This window comes from Globicephala melas, chromosome 13, assembly GCF_963455315.2.
Source record: "Globicephala melas chromosome 13, mGloMel1.2, whole genome shotgun sequence".
NCBI lineage: Eukaryota > Metazoa > Chordata > Mammalia > Artiodactyla > Delphinidae > Globicephala > Globicephala melas.
In genome coordinates, this window is record NC_083326.1 from 41,418,939 (window position 1) to 41,436,336 (window position 17,398).

General features: G+C 35.9%; 1 protein-coding gene across 1 annotated transcript in view; it reads left to right on the forward strand.

Annotated features, from left to right (window-relative positions):
• CCDC178 (coiled-coil domain containing 178) overlaps nucleotides 1–17,398 on the forward strand; it is a 367,438-nt gene continuing 350,040 nt past the window's right edge. The window contains exons 1-3 of the mRNA XM_030876614.2: nucleotides 1–58; nucleotides 572–661; nucleotides 9,336–9,475. Coding sequence (XP_030732474.2) covers nucleotides 1–58; nucleotides 572–661; nucleotides 9,336–9,475 — 288 coding nt within the window. The remainder of the gene's footprint in view (nucleotides 59–571; nucleotides 662–9,335; nucleotides 9,476–17,398) is intronic.

Genomic DNA, 17,398 nt, shown 5'->3' on the forward strand with positions numbered 1-17,398 from the left:
ATGGTCCTTTGTGCAGTGCCCCAAAAGGATGGGGAAGCTGGTTGCTCACCCTTTCCTAGTGAGAGGAACTATTTCAGACCAGAGAGTTACCTCTTGGCACTGAGCAGTGTGGACCTAGGGGATGGGATAATGCAGACAAAATGAAACTGTCTTCCTTTCTTTTTCGTGTGGTTATTCTCTGTTGTTGTTGTTCCACTGTGTTGCTGAAGTTTTTTAAGTGGACTCTTGAGCTCTCCCAGAGCTATTTTTGTTTGTGGATAGCTGTCTAATTGTTGAAGTTTGTTGGATGGAGCCTAGGGTCTCCTACCCCACCATTTTGGTGATGTCACTCTGGATGATCTCTCTGCTTTTAACAGCTGCATGCTATTTTGAATACCTTCTTGTGAGAGTTAAGCCAAATGAAAATCACGGAAAACATCTAAAGATATTCTACTGTGGGTTTTGTTTAATATCAATATTTTAGTTGCTTTTTCAAGGACAGCACTTTCACAACATAGTTTTGTACATTATTTTGCTTATTTTAAAAATGAATATTAACTGTTCACTGAAATTTTTGTTTTCTTTTAAAAAGATAATGCCACATCACAAGCTTTGGTTTTATTTGGTGCCCCTAAGGAAGCTGTTGAGATTATTCATGAAAATAAAATGACAAATACTGAAGGTAAGGACTGAATCTAAATTGTATAGTAACCTATATAAGCTATATTTATATTCACTCATTAGTTTGTAATGTCAGTGTTAAATTTTTATTAAGAAATACACTGTAAATATCATTAATAGTTAACAGAGTAATGATATATAAGAATATAATATTTTAATAAATTTTATTAATAGTATATTGTTAATTAAAATTTGGTTCATAAGAATTGTTTACAATTTCAGAAATGTATGAATTTTTGAAATAAACATTTTCTTTATCCTTCATGCCAGGACTGGCAAGTGCTAGAAGCTTTCTAGTTCATTGAGGATATGTTTCTTAGAAGAAAAAGAATAAGGACTAATGTTTTTGGTGTGTGAAATCCAGAATTAAAAATTGTTCATTGAAAATCCATGAAACATTAGCTCAGAAAGTGTTTCTGGTATCTTATGTTGTAAGAAGTAGAAAGAGATGATGAAATGTATACATTTTATGTATAGAGTTTCATATTTGTTTCTTCTCAGATCATTCTGGTGGAGAACTCCATACTTATTAAAATATTTAATCTAAATTTTGGTAAATCTCTGCTCTGCAGGTTGTTAGTTTGACAGGATAAAATTGGTATAAGTTACCCTTCTGATTATTTATCTATTTCTGTTCAATAGAAATCTTGAATAGAATTTTAATGTTCTGGCTTAGAGTTTATTGCCCAATGTTAGGTATGGGCCACAGTTAGTTTTAGACAAATTTTTTAAAATATCAAATTATTGATTTATTAACCAATTAATTCAAGACACTGGAATATACATGTGCTATTAGGGTGCAGAGATATTTAAGAAATGATTCTTATATGGAATGTATAATCTTGCAAGCCAAATAAAATATAATTATACACCAATTAGTACAACACAATAGAAATGGATGGTTGTATAGAGTAACAACAAAGATGACACAAAGTATTTAAAAGGTTTGCAGCCAATTCCAGTTTGTGACCATGGGGTTTCCCCACCACTAAGCCATTCTTGGACGCCAGCTGGGTGTCCTACAATTCAGCTCAATTCTAACATCAGCTACCCAGAGATAGTGTCAGATCCCATAGGTTAAGGGCTTAGTCCTACAAGTCTACCCCTTGCCCCACTTCAGATGCCAGTCAAAAGCCCAGTTTGTCACCTGTGCTTCTGACCAACCACTATAGATTGGTGGTTCCAATTACACCCCTCCCTGCCTTGGTTTTGACTAATCTGCTAGAGTGGCTCACAGAACTCAGAGAAACATTTTATTTAGTAGATCACTGGTTTATTATAAAAGGATATAACTCAGCAACAGCAGATGGAAGAGATGCGTAAGGCGAGATATGGAGGAAGGGCACAGAGCTTACATGTCCTCTCGAAGTGTGCTGGTCTCCCCAAATCTTCATGTGTTCACCAGCCTAGAAGCTCTCCGATGATCCCTGTCCTTTGAGTTTTTATGGAGTCTACGTTACATGGGCAAGATTGATTAAATCATTGGCCATTGGCTATTGATGCACCCTCCAGCCCCTCTCCCCTCCCTAGAGGTCGGGGCGGGACTGAAAGTTCCAACTCTGTAATCACAAGATTGGTTCTCCTGAGTCCCCATCCTTAGGTGGGGTCCGAAAGTCACCTCATTAACATAACAAAGGACACTTTCATTGCTCTCATCAGTTAGGAAATTACAAGGGTTTTAGGAACTCTGTGCTACACACACATGAAGACCAAATATATATTGCTTATTCTAAATCACAGTATCACAGTAGTGTATGACAAATGAATACTGTGGACAAGAATCTTTAGTGTTTCGAGTAACACCAGTTTGTATGGCCTCTAAGAATTAAGAGGATTGTTAATGGATAAGGACGGATTTGAACTGAATCTTGAAGGATGTATTTGTATATGAAAAGAAACGTGAGGAGGGAAATTAAGCAAGAGCCACAGAATGAGTCAAATAATGTGATGAAATAACACAAAATGCGGAAAAAATAGATTACTTTGACTATAGCATAGGAAAGATTCAGAAATTTAAAGATAATTGGTTAAAGTAAAGCTAGAAATGATTGAGGGGCAGTCAAGAAGCATTTTGAATTTCAGGCTCAAAAGTGTGAACTTCATTATTGCTCAGTCTCTGGTCCTATATAGATTCAATTGGAGATATTATGTTACCAAATTCTTTGCTTGAAAGTATGAGTCTGAGTGCACTATGTAGAATTATTTGGTTACAGAAGGAAATATGGAAACTATTCACCTAAACAAATAAGCTGCTGGATAGTTCTCCAGAAAAGATAGGTTTATTTGGGGTCAGCAGATTTGGGGTGTGAAACCACAATGAGCCATGTGCAAGTTCCCCCAAGGCAAGAGAAGGAGAACTCTTTTATATAAGGGAAAAGGAAGTTGGGAGGGCTATAGTAAACAAGGAGCCCATGGCTTTTCATTGGCTGAGTCCTTGCCAGGAAGGAAGAGGAGTCCTCCTTCTTGTTGGGCTCTGTTATCATCGCAGGGTGTGAGAACTCTCCCTGCTGGTCTCTTGACTCTAATTGAGGTTTCTGTTTATTAATTGCTATAAAAATGATTATCTTATTATGGTTTGTGCTTAAGGTAATAAGGGTTTGATCTATGAATGATAAACGGATATGAAAGATAGGAATTAAAGAGATTACAAAGGAATTGTTAAGATTTGGTAAACCGACTGGGTATATTGTTACAGGAACTTGAAAAGGAGGATTCAACAATGGTTTAACTGTTGCAAACTTTGATAACGGGAACAGAGAAGTAAGAAAGGAAAGGAATGGAATGAAGATGAATTTAGTTTTAGGAATACTGGCTTTGCGAATGGGTTTGGTCCTTTTAAGACTACCTCTGGCTTGCTGTCCTTGACAAAGTCCAAATGTTTAATACCAAATATATTGGAGATGGGCCTGAAACCGAAATTTTCATCTTGGTATGTCTTTACTCTCTCATCAGTCTTTTATTTGCCAAATAGTTCCTGATTATCGACTCTGTGCCAGACACCATGCTCACTGCTTGGAATGTATCAGATCCCTGCCACCCTGCCACCTCCCTCTGTACATCTCTGTAATCTTCTCCAGCTCTATATCTGGTCATACAAATGTGCTCATTTTCCTCTGTAGCCTTTCTGACTTTGGCATTTTAGTTTACTGATGTCATGAATTTATTTCCTTGTTTGTGGTATATCAGTTTCTCAAAGAGTACATTCTAATTTTACATTCCCATACTGCATAGGATCTAGCAAGTCCATCCTTCCCTTCCCTACATTCAGTGCTAGGCTTGGGCTCTAGGAAGGACAGGTTTTGGAATACATTTGGCAAGGAGTTCAGTGTAAAGTTAAGTCTAAAGATGTTTACTTAGGAGTCAAGCACTCAGAGGAGATGACTAAGGAAGAGAATATAAAGGGGAAAGATTATTTCTTACCAAGTAGTCATGATTAAGGAATATGAGGAGAAATAGGCAATGAGGAAGTAAAAGAAAGCTATTAAAGAAGAACATTTCAAAGAAGTATTTTCTGCTATATTCTGTATAATGAGTTAAAAGAGAAGGAGAGTGGTACAAGGTTATTGAATTCTGTCACTAGGGAATGGCTGGTGGTCTTTGTAATCAAACAAATTTGTTGAGGTAAAATTTAAGTATAATAAAATCTACTCATTTTAAGTATACAGTTCAATGACTTGACAAATGTATACATCCATTTAACCACCGTCTTAAACAGGATATAGATACTCTTTTCAGAAAGTTCATTCATGTTCTTTGTGGTCACTGTCTCTTCACTCCACCCCTCATATCCACTGATATGATTTTAGTTTTAACATTTAAAAATTTTAAATAAGTGGAATCATTCCATTTGTGCTCTTTTGTGTCCAGTTTCTTTCAAAGACTCAGAAAGAGGTCTGTGAGATTCATCCATGTTGTTGAATATATTAGTAGTTTCAATGTTGCATATATTAGTAGTTGTTCATTTTATTACTCAGTATTATTCCCTTGCATGAGTGCTGTATAGTTTATCTGTTCAACCATTGATGGAAATTTGGGATTTTCTAATTTGGGGCTATTATAAATAAAGCTGTTATGAATATTTACACACAAGTCTTTTTATAGATGGATTTTTATTTATCTTGGGTAAATACATAGAAGTGGAATGCTGAGTCATATGATAAGTGTATGCTTAACTTTTATAAGAAATTGCCAAACTATTTTCCAAAAGTCATTTACAGTTCCACCAGCAATATATGAGTTATAGTTCTATATCCTCACTAATACTGGCTTTGCCAGTCTTTCAAATTTTAGGCATTCTAGTGATTGTGAAGTTGTACTGCACTGTTAATTAAATTTGCATTTTTCTGATGATTAATAAAGCTGAGCATCTTTTTACATGCTTATTAGTCATTTGTGTATTGTCTTTTGGAAGATTCCAAGTCTTATGCCCATTCTTTAGTGGATTGTCTTCCTATATAGGAAGTTGTAAATTTTCTCTGCACATTCCAGATATAAATCATTTGTTGGATATATACATGTTTTCTCCCACTCTCTTGCTTGTTGTTTCATTGTTTCATATTGTAATATCTTTTTGAGGCATGATGAATGTTTTGACTTTGATGAAGTCAAATTTATTTTTTTAATGTTTCTCTCTCCCCTCCCTTCCTTCCTTCTTTCTTGCCTGTATTTTAAAAATACTTTTCTATTATGTCCTGGCCTATATTGTTTCTGATGGCAAATATAGCAGTTATTCATATCCATGTCCCCTATATGTAATGTGTCCTTTTGTTATCTGGCTGCTTTACAGATTTCCTCTTCAATTGGTTTTCAGCAGTTTGGCTATGATGTTCCCAGACATAGTTCTCTTTATATTTTAATTGTATGAGATTTGTTGAGCTTCTTGGATGTGTGAATTGATGTTTTTCATCAAAGTTTGAAAATTTTTTGGCTGTTATTCTGTTATTTTTCACTCCAAATTTCATTCTCCTCTTCTTGCAGAACCTCAACTTCACATGTGTTGGACTGATGGATTTTTTCCTACAATTCCTTGAGGATCTGTTCTTTTTTGTTCATTTTTCTTTCTCTTCTTCAGATTGGATAATTTTTTAAAATTTATTTTATTTGTTTATTTTTGGCTGCATTGGATCTTCGTTGCTGCACCTGGGCTTTCTCTAGTTGCGGCGAGTGGGGGCTTCTCTTGTTGTAGGACACAAGCTCTGGGCATGCAGGCTTCAGTAGTTGTGGCACACGGGCTCAGTAGTTGTGGCTCGCGGGCTCTAGAGCACAGGCTCAGTAGTTGTGGTGCACAGGCTTCATTGCTCTGCGGTATGTGAGATCTTCCTGGAGCAGGGCTCGAACCTGTGTCCTCTGCACTGGCAGGCGGACCCTCAACCACTGCGCCACAAGGGAAGTCTCTAGATTGGATAATTTTTATCAATTAATCGGCCCATTCATTCTTTACTCAGGGAAAGGTCTCCTTCTCCCTTCCCCCACCCCCAGTGTATAACAAAACTAAAAGGAACTTTGTTTTTCACAAAAAAAGTTAAAGGTACTTTCTGTTTATCACACAGAGGCTTTGCAAGGAGAAGAAATTATTGCTAAACTTAAGAGCACTAGCTTATTCTACATTTTGGGAAGAAAATCAAGATGTTAAAAGGGATAATCAAATGTGGAAAAGAAATCTGTGTTCAGATAAATTTTTTACTCAGAGTGCTGAAGTCAGATAAAGGAATGATACAGTAACTGGGGTGATGGATGTAAAGGAATTACATATTAAAATCAGAAGAGAAGGAAGGATGGTAGTGATAAAATCTTAAATTATTGGGCCTGTGTGAGTAAATTATGTAAGAATCAAGTTCATCGAGCAAGGAGAGTTGACAGTTAATGAACATAAACTGCCATTTGCCCACACAATCAGGCTGACGGTATTTTTTCTCAAACGAAAGTTTCATGTTGCAGTCTCAACAAATCTCAGCTCTGGCCTAGGTCCAGCAGGATCTTGCCCTTATGCATTGATTCTGAGCGAGGAAATTGGAGTTGGGCAGATTTTTAGAGCGAGTGAGTGTCCTGCCTGAGCTTAATTCTTGAAATACTCACCCTGATCCTTTGTGCACAGGCTTCATGAGGAGGAGCTCTATCCATTTGTGTTTAACTGAAACTGTGGCTTCATTGTATCATGGAATTTTAGGTGAAAATGATCTTATATAACACCCTGCCAACTAGTTCATTTATTCAGTGAGAAATCTGAGGTTAGCAACTGAGTAGTTTTAGCTTAAAAAAGCACAGTTACTTATCAGTCAAGTTGAAAAATGAGTGACCATGGACACCTAGTTTTGTGACCTAAGTGTATCTATAATGTGGGCAAAATTAAAAAGAAGTGGAAAGGAAAGTTTTAACTTACACTGTGCATGTATTAGAATAAAGCAGTAATAAGAACTCCTGAATTCTTGTTCTTTCTTGTGCTGCTTGTGATGCCATGTCTTCTATAGACTTTCAGTGCAAAATTTAACTTCACAGTATTTCATTTTCCCCACTTAACCATATGTAAAATGTTAATCCTAAACCATGGAGTGTGGTGGAAATTAATTAATACTCACCTAGTAGGTTGAGAATGGCACACGTAGAAAAATGTTAAATGAGTCATTGCTATCCTTGTTTTCTCCACATTTAATGAAGCAAAACAATGCTTTTGAGTATAAGGGCAACTGCCTGGTTGCTAAATGTGCTATATTAAAACCTTATTTCTTGGGGAAGGGCAACATGCCCTTATCAGGACGTTTGGATAAGAGATTAATGTGTACTTTTTACCAGCTTATTTTTTGGTCCTTTGACTGTTACAGAGATGAAAAAAACTATATATATATATATATATATATATATAGATATCTGTATGAACTAAAGAGGTAAAATGGAATATAGCACAAAAAAATAGTCATACTGAGTATATGCGTTCACTATGGTCAAAACATAGTAAAATACATTAGAATATCAGCATTGATATCTTGAAGGAAAATTTGAATTTCAAAAACAAGTGATATGTGAAACTTTTGAGAGGTGCCCTGAAATATATTTTAAGAACTGCTTCTCTTTATTTTGCCACATTTAAAAAAATATAAAAACAACCTTCATGGTATTGCTTACACTCTAAAGCCAGAGAGATATAGTTCAAGTCCCAGCTCTCCCACATCCCAGCTCTGTGGAATAGGGCACTTTATATAACCTCTCTAAGCTTTGATTTCCTCACATGTGAAATCAAGAGAATAATCTCATTTCATAAGATTGTTGTGAGGATTAAATAATATGTGGCATCAAAAATACTTAGCACAGGGCTTCCCTGATGGCGCAGTGGTTGAGAGTCCGCCTGCCGATGCAGGGGACGCAGGTTCGTACCCCGGTCCGGGAAGATCCCACATGCCGCGGAGCGGCTGGGCCCGTGAGCCATGGCCGCTGGGCCTGCGCGTCCGGAGCCTGTGCTCCGCAACAGGAGAGCCCACAACAGTGAGAGGCCCGCGTACCGCAAAAAAAGAAACAAAAAACAAAACTTAGCACAGTTCCATGTTTGGCACATATTTTAGTGTTCAAAAATGTTTATATATATATATATTTCTATATGGGCTATTATTTTATATATGGGATAGAGTAAACACTTATAAATTAAACACATGCCATTTTGACAGAGATTGCATTTTTGGAGGAGGATATTATGAGATATCATTTAAAGATATTTAAAAGATTGCAGTTTAAATGAAGCTATCTAAAATATTTACCATCTCTATGTGTTGACATTGAAACAAAAGGCACAGACTGGAGGCAACAGCGTTACTCTGTGTTCCTCAAGGTTAACTGCAATGAGGACATCAGACTGTTCTCGTTGAGGCACTGAGCCTATTCTGTGTCTTGCATTTAAGATCAGTGATTGCAGCTGTAATCCAGACCAGTAGAGTTCTTAGAGGCAAAAAGACTGCAAGTAAGCACTTTGGTGGAGTCTTCACGGACAACATTGCTGTGCTTCTGTAACCTTCAGTTGATTCGGAACATGCCAGGATTAGAATCACTGAGGCACATCAGACTGAGTGGATTTTATGATGAGTACAACTTGAATGCCATAGTGAGCACATCAGTCACTCTTCACATAAGACTTCAATTTTTAGAGATGGAAGGTAGAAAATGAGGTTATTGTGAGGATGATAGGGACCTGCTTTTACTTTTTTTTCAGCAAGAGAAACCATGCTGGATTTAAGGAAGAACTTCTTCAATGCCTGAGTGGTTAGATATTATTTACATTGGAACATGTGGGGTCTCTTTAAGGGGAGAATTTAAAATACATGTCAAAGTCATTTTTTAAGTGATTCAGGATCTATTTAGAAAAATGGATTAACTGGTTTCTACCTTTTTTCTTTATTTTTTTATGATGCTGTGGAACACTTTAACTTTTTAACTTGCTTGAAGTTTTATTCTTGCTTCTTAGATTTATTTTTATTTGTTACCGTTTAAGTTATAAATGATCATTTTATTTTAGCTTTCAGATTATTTGAAGCTTAATTCTATAATTCTCTGACATTTATCAATCTGTTGATTAAAGAAAATTTGAGTGTTAGTACTAGTAAAGCAGAATACTTTTTGTACATTCTGAACATCAGGGTTTACTATTCTGTATATGACTGTGAACTGATGTCCTCTGTCTGCTTTATCTATAGGGGTGAATGCAGGCATTTACTTTAGCCACCCATGCCGACGTAAAAGCTGTGCTTTAGTAAACATCCCAGCACCATGTGTCAACAAAGTGATTTCACACATTGAAGATGTGGAGTCTAAAATACAGAAGCATCTGAAAAAGGTAAGTGATAATTAACATGCTAACATTTTTGTAAGCTCTATAAGGCCTATAAGTGTCTGTTACTTAAAGAACCCGGGGAATTATTATTTTTTTTAATGATTCTTGGACTACTTTATAGAATCTTGGCTCAGTTACATAATTTACTAATCTAGACATGTTTTTGATAGTGTCATTTCAGAAGGGTGAAATGACCTTATTAAATAGATTTTTTTTTCCCTACGTGTTTGTTCTTTATCCACAGGCAATCATGCTAAGTAGTAATTTCCATAGCCAACTTGACTAGTAAATAAATAGCATTTACATCCTTTTTAGGGACACTAAACTGATTAGATGATTAGCTGAGTACATTGGTGTATAAAAGGACAGAATGCCCTCTTTAATGAGTTATTTTGTTCTAAAGAAATACTCAACAGGTCTGTTAAAAGAGAATATAATGATTCTTCCTTTGTCTTTTTAAACTGATGAAGTTTGCCTTTATTATTCTGAAGGGAGTTCAATCTTGAAATTACTGAAACTTTCAGTTATTTTCAAAGGATGATTTAGGAATGATTAAAAAACCTTCTCATACATTTTATTAATATTATGTTTCTAAGCAATTAATGCACAACTACGCTGCCCAGACAGGAAGATAAGTTTGTCAGAGATTTGTGCTATTTCCCTTCCTTCACCGCTGTTACTGGATCTGGCTCTGAGAGAGTTCTGATGGGCCCTCATCATGCTTGATCTAGGGTGTAGTTTCCTTCCAGAGGCATTAGAGTGCCGTCTTTAAGATCACAGCCCTTAGAGCCATATATTCTGTGAACTTAGATGGGAATCGTGATAATAATATTGTGTTAGATAAAGTGCTAGCATATGATATTAGCTGTGTGTATTGTTATTTCTACAATATTATTTATATCATTCTGTATTAGTATTATATTTATCTCTGTTGCTTTTTTGTTTCCCCAAACCAGAATACCCCTTCACAGAATGCTTCGCAGGTCACAGGTCTAATGGTGGCGTGGGCCTTGAAGAGTATATTAAATAGATAGAAGAGAATTAATATTAATTAATATGATACACATCACATGTGTTTTAATTAACAATTATGCATGTTGTTAAAAATGATAAAATAGATTAATAGGTATTTTAATAAACAATTATAGTAACTGTACTATAATAGCTATTATAAACCATTGTAATAACTCAAAACAGTTGTTGAATTGTTAATGTTATGTCTAACTGATAGATGGGGAAATAATAATTTAAAGTAGTTGAGAGTCTTGTTCAAGGTCATGACAGAATTGGGATTTGAACACACTCCCTCTTTAACAAAGCCCATGTTCATTACCCAATCCTGCTTGGGATTCTGAGCAGTTAATGAACTGTTAAACACTATGGATAATGCGCCAGCTAAAATATTACCTTAGATAAAAGTAATTCACAAAATAAGCTAAGATATTTTATAGCTTATCTTCAGGAAAACTGAAAAACCAGCCTTTTTGTGTAAATATATTATGTAAATGAGCCAGCTGCTATTAAGTTTGTCCATCCACTCATAGACGTTTAACTGCAATTCTGAATCTTGAAAAGAAAATTTTTCAGAGTAGAGTTACTGTGAACATTTTATCTATACTCCTTTTTGCAAAGAATGAGAAGACATGGAAAAATGATGGAAATAATCACCTGGATAACTTCCTATACAAATAAGAGTTTTGGTTTTATTTTTCTTCCACCTGATTCTCCCAGACTCCTAGAATAGAGATAGTTTTATTTAATTTAGAATGATCTCTACTAAATTGAAAATTTCTTCTGCATTTGATCAATATGTCATTAAGATGCTACTATGATTTAAAAGAATGGCTTAGAGAGAAAGTATTTAGAAATCATTCTTTAAAATATAAAGAATATATTGTACAATAATAATAACTGTATCATTAATAACAATGATAATAAAGATAATGTTTATTAAGTGCTTACTGTATATCATAGGCTGTATTAAACAATTAATATGCATGATTTTATTGAATCTTTATGGAAACCTTGTGAGGTAGAAAGTGCCATTATCCCCAATTATGGATGAGGAAAATGATTGCAAAGGTTGATTTCTCCTTTCTCCCAGAGCTAGCATCCACACTACAGATACACACTAGGTGTATCTGAGACCTATGACCACTCTGTTCACCACTGTACTGAGTCACCTCTATGCCTGAAGGTATGTCAGCTATGAGGACCCAATAACATGAATGTTAAAATGCTTATACTTGGAAAACGTTGCTTTGCTTACACCATTTTGTATCCGTTTTTAACTCCGAAACCTAATGTTTGATCATCTGACCTTCTTGACCAAATACTTTGAGTTCTCTCATTCTGTTAATTCTATTTCATTTGAAACTTCAAACCTGACACATCTACCATTTCCCATTCTATCATACCCATTTTCTTTTACTTCCTTGCCTAACCAGTTCATCTCTTAAAACACTCACCAATTGGTATATTTGGTCCTTTACTTCTTTATCCTGCCGTCCTTTTAGTCTGACAAAGTGCCAAATCTAATGAGCTCTCTCTGATGGTCAGCCATCTTCACTCCTACACCCAGGCGGCTGAATAGTGATGGAGAACATTACACAATAATCCAAATCTGAGATATTATGCACTCATGGTTTCCAACCTCAATGGGACCTTTCATAGTGCTCTGATATTATTCTATTTGTCAATCAGAACTTTCCCTAGTATTCTTTGGTGGCTACTCTAGTCCTCTCTTTTGTTCAGGTTTCCAAATCCTCCACCTCACTACTCAGTCATCTCTTACTTCCCGAAGAAAATAGGAGATAAAATAACAGAAATGCCTCAAACCCCTGTTATCTCACCTATGCACGTCCTTGAATTCCACAAACATAATTCCCTTTGTCATTCCATGGAAGATTCCCCCCCACACACACAATGGCTCTCCCTTCACCTGTGTTCTGTCTTGTGCCTTTGCAAGGATCTTGTTCCATCAGGCGTTGTTCCAACCATCCTGTGTTCCAAATCTCCTTTTTTATTAACTCACTCCTGTCAACGTTTAAAATATTGACATTTGTCCTGTTTTCAAGAAATTTTTTCATCCCATACATCCCTTTAAATATATCCCCTTTTCACTTTCTCTTCTCATTCCGTGAGACATCTGAAAAGAGTTGCCTAAATTTACTATTTCTGATCCCTCACCTCTCAGTTACCCATTTATTCATTGCAATCTGTATTTGGTCCTCATTATTCTAATGAAAATATCTTCAGAAAAATAACCACTGTTTTTTCTGTTATCTATTGCTACAAGCGTGTGCACGTGCACACACACACAAACACACACACTCTAAAACTTCGTGGCTAGAAGAAGCATTTATTTGGTTACCATTGAGCAGTTTGTTCTGGGCTCAGCTGGATAATTTTGTTGGTTCTTGCCTGGGGCCGATCATGTGGCTGCACATATCTGCTAAGTCAACTGGAGATAGAGATAAAAATGGCCTCGCTCACATGCCTGGTGGTTGGGAGAGTATTTTAAGAGGACAAATCTCAATGGGTAAGTGCTTAGTAAAGCTTTGCTTGTGTTATGTTTGCTCAAGTCCCACTGGCCAAAGCCAAGCCTATAATCAGTCCCCCTGTTAATCCAGTAGAGTATTAGAGAAAATGTGGATGCCAGGAGACATGATTCTTTGGGAACTATTTATGTAGCAATCTATTAGCTAGTCCATTGGCAACATGATGAACCGTCCATCCAAATGCAAACTATAATCACCAGCTCTCCAAAAGTTTTATTCCATAATGGTATCATGCAGACGTCCATGGTCACACATACTGCAAAAGATCTGACGCAGGCAGTATTTCTTAGGTGCATCTTCTTTTTGACCCAGAAATATATGAATTAAAATGAGAAGTTAAATACTGTTCCTGCATACTTAGCATACAGAATCATCACAAAAAACATTCTCATTTACATAAGGGGAGGAATGAAAGGCACATAGCTTTCACTAATGCATAAAATTTTGAAATTTATCAGAGCACATGATGTTAGGTCTACCACACCTGGAACCAAGGAATGTTTCTTGGTTTAGGACTCAGTTCTGCTTCCTGGGAATAGTTTCTGAATTTGTTGTTCTCCTTGTCTCTTTCATCTACTATCAGAGCTCTTTGCTCTTTGATTTTCATAATAGACCTGAATAGCTATCTCAGGCTTTTTCCTGTATTAGTCTGCTCATGCTGCCATAACAAAATACCATAGACCTGGTGGCTTAAACAACAGAAATTTATTTTCTCACAGTTCTTCTAGAGGCTGGAAGTCCAAGGTCAAGGTGCTGTCAGTGTTGGGTTCTATTGGGGAATCTCTTCCTGGTTTGTAACCAGCCTCCTTCTCATTGTGTGCCCACATGGCCTTTCCTCTGTGTCCATATGTTGAGAGAGAGCTCTGGTGTCTCTTCCCCTTCTTATAAGAACACAGGTGTTATTGTATTAGGACCCCACCCTTGTGACATCATTTAACTTTATCTGCTAATATAGTCACATTGGAGATCAAGGCTTCAACATATGAATTTTGGGGGCAGACAGCTCAGTCCATAACACTGCCATAATAAGCTGGAAGCTCAGAAGCTTTTTTGTATTTTGAACTCTCTCTTGTTTTTTAGGCCAAAATGTTTCAATTCTCCTAAGAACTTCAGGGTTTCATATTAATCTCATTGGGTTTAACCCCACAACTTAAAAGCTGTGGCCATATTCTTTTTTTTTTTTTATTTAACATAATTTCTTTTAGTTAGGTAATTTTTTATATTCTCCTAAATAGTATTGGTTTTTTAAAATAAACTTTATTTTAGAACAGATTGAGACATCTAGAAAAATTGGGATGATGATACAGAGATTTCATATATACTTACATTGCATAATCTCTTACGTTAGTGCAGTACATTTGTAGTATGGTACATTTGTTGTAATTAATGAACCAATATTTGTACATTATTACTAACTGTAGTTCATACTTTATTTTAATTTCTTTAGGCTTATTTGAGATGAAATTCACGTAACATAAAATTAACCGTTTTAAAGTGAACAACTTGGCAGCATTTAGTACATTTGCAAAGTTGTGCTGTCACCACTTCTATCTAGTTCTAGGACATTTTCACCACTGCAAAATAAAGCCTCACACACATTAAAGATTTAATCCTCATTTAGCTCTCTACTCTGGCCTGGCAACCACACTCTGCTTTCTATTTCTATGTATTTACCTGTTCTGGAGTTTTTGTATAAAGGAAATCATACAATATGTGATCTTTTGTGTCTGGCTTCTCTTGCTTAGCATAACATTTTCAGGTTCATCTGCATTGCACCATGTATCAGTACTTCCTTTTTTATGGCTTAATAATATTCCACTGTATGTATATACGACAGTTTCTTTAACTGTTCATCTGTTAATGGACATTTGGGTTGTTTCTACCTTTTGTCTATTGTAAATATGGCTGAAATGAACCTTCATATACAAGGATTTATTTGAGCACCTGTTTTCAATTCTTTTGGGTATATACCTAGGGGTAGAATTACTTTGTCATATGGTAGTTGTATGTTTAACTTATTGAGAACCACCAAATTCTTCTTCATAGCTCAAATATTTTTGTTCTTGAGTTGTGAGAGTTCTTTATATATTTTGGATTACTAGACCCTAATCAAATATATGATTTGTGAACATTTTCTCCAGTTACGTAGGTTGTCTCACTTTCTTGATCATGTTCCCTGATGTACAAAAGTTTTTAATTTTGACGAAGTTCAGTTTATCTGTTTTTTCTTTTGTTGCTCATGCTTTTGTTGTCATATCTAAGAATTCATTACCAAATCCCAGGTGATGAAGATTTACCTTTATGTTTTCTTCTTTGAGTTTTATGGTTTTAGCACTTATATTTAAATCTTTGATACATTTTACGTATAGGAGACATGTATATCCTTGGAGCCAATGGTAAGATAATGGTGGATTAAAAATGACTACCCTCCTCCTTTATACCTCCTTCCATTGACAGTCTATTCTCTCAACCTTTAAACATAGACTGGACTTGTGACTTGTTTTGAACAAATATGTCAGAAGAAATGTCATATAACTGCTAAGCAAAGTATCAAGAAGCCTTGAAGCTTCCGCTTTCACTCTCTTGCTGCTGTAAGTTCCCCAGGTAAAGAAGCATAATCTAGCCTCTTTGAGGATGAATGACCAAGTAGAGAGACAGACCCAACTCACAGCAAGCACAAACCATCAGACTTTTGAGTGAAGTTGTTTTGAACAATTCTATCCTAGTCAAGCTGCCAGATGACTGCATTAGTTTGAGGTCACATTAGTGACCATAAAAACCACACAGCTGAGCCCATCTTACATGGTGACTCACAAAATTATGAGCAAATAAAACGGGGAATATTTATAGCCACTAAGTTTAAGAGTGGCTTATTATGCAGCAGTAACTTATGCATTGTTGAATACGACACTGAAATGTACAGGCACCTGTGCGTATACACCACATTAAAGTGAGTAAAATGGAAAATTTTATTCTGTGTAGTGTTGAAAATGAAACTGTTGACCACTTTCTCCTTCTGGAAAAATCCCATTTCTATTTTTTTTTTTAAATGTCTTTTGCTAACTTGACTCTAACAGGCTTTATTCCTATTTTGGTAGATATTCCCTCCAGTCTGTATGGCAGATCATTTTTCCTCTGACCATATTGAAAATACTCGTGCTCCCCAGACATGTCCTCTTCTCATTTTACTCTCCCTTTGGATAATACCATTTGAATGTATGTTATTTTATTTATGTACTGTATGCTTATACCAATTTGAGATTCCCAGCTCAGATTTCACTTTTTTTATAAGACCCGTATACCCAATGCCTACTGAACATCTTTTTATATATATCTTTGAAGCACCTCAAATTCAAAACATATGAAAGTAGTTATTTCTTTCTTCTGTGTTCCCAGGTACAATTAAAGGAACATTATTCACCCAGTAACCTAAGGCAGAAAGTTGATTAATTATAATGACTGTTCACTTTTCCTTTATATACAATTACTAATTTTTTGGTTTTTTAAATTAAATTTTATTTTTTATACAGCAGGCTCTTATTATTATCTATTTTATACATATTAGTGTATATATGTCAATCCCAATCTCCCAATTCATCACACCACCACCACCACCCGCCCTGCTCTCCCCTCCTTGGTGTCCATACGTTTGTTCTCTACATCTGTGTCTCTGTTTCTACCTTGAAAACCAGTTCATCTGTAGCGTTTTTCTAGATTCCGCATATATGCGTGAATATATGATGTTTGTTTTTCTCTTTCTGACTTACTTCACTCTGTATGACAGACTCTAGGTCCATCCATGTCTCTACAAAGGACCCAATTTTGTTCCTTTCTATGGCTAAGTAATATTCGTTGTATATATGTACCACATCTTCTTTATCCATTCGTCTGTCGATGGGCATTTAGGTTGCTTCCATGACCTGGCTATTGTAAATAGTACTGCAGTGAACATTGGGGTGCATGTGTCTTTTTGAATTACGGTTTTCGCTGGGTATATGCCCAGTAGTGGGATTGCTGGGTCATATGGTAGTTCTTTTTCTAGTTTTTTAAGGAACCTTCATACTGTTCTCCATAGTGGCTGTATCAGTTTACATTCCCACCAACAGTGCAAGAGGGTTCCCTTTTCTCCACACCCTCTCCAGCATTTGTTGTTTGTAGATTTTCTGATGATGCCCATTCTAACTGGTGTGAGGTGATACCTCATTGTAGTTTTGATTTGCATTTCTCTAATAATTAGTGCTGTTGAGCAGCTTTTTATGTGCCTCTTGGCCATCTGAATGTCTTCTTTGGAGTAATGTCTATGTCTTCTGCCCATTTTTTGATTGGTTGTATTTTGTTTAATACTGAGCTGCATGGAGAATGTTTT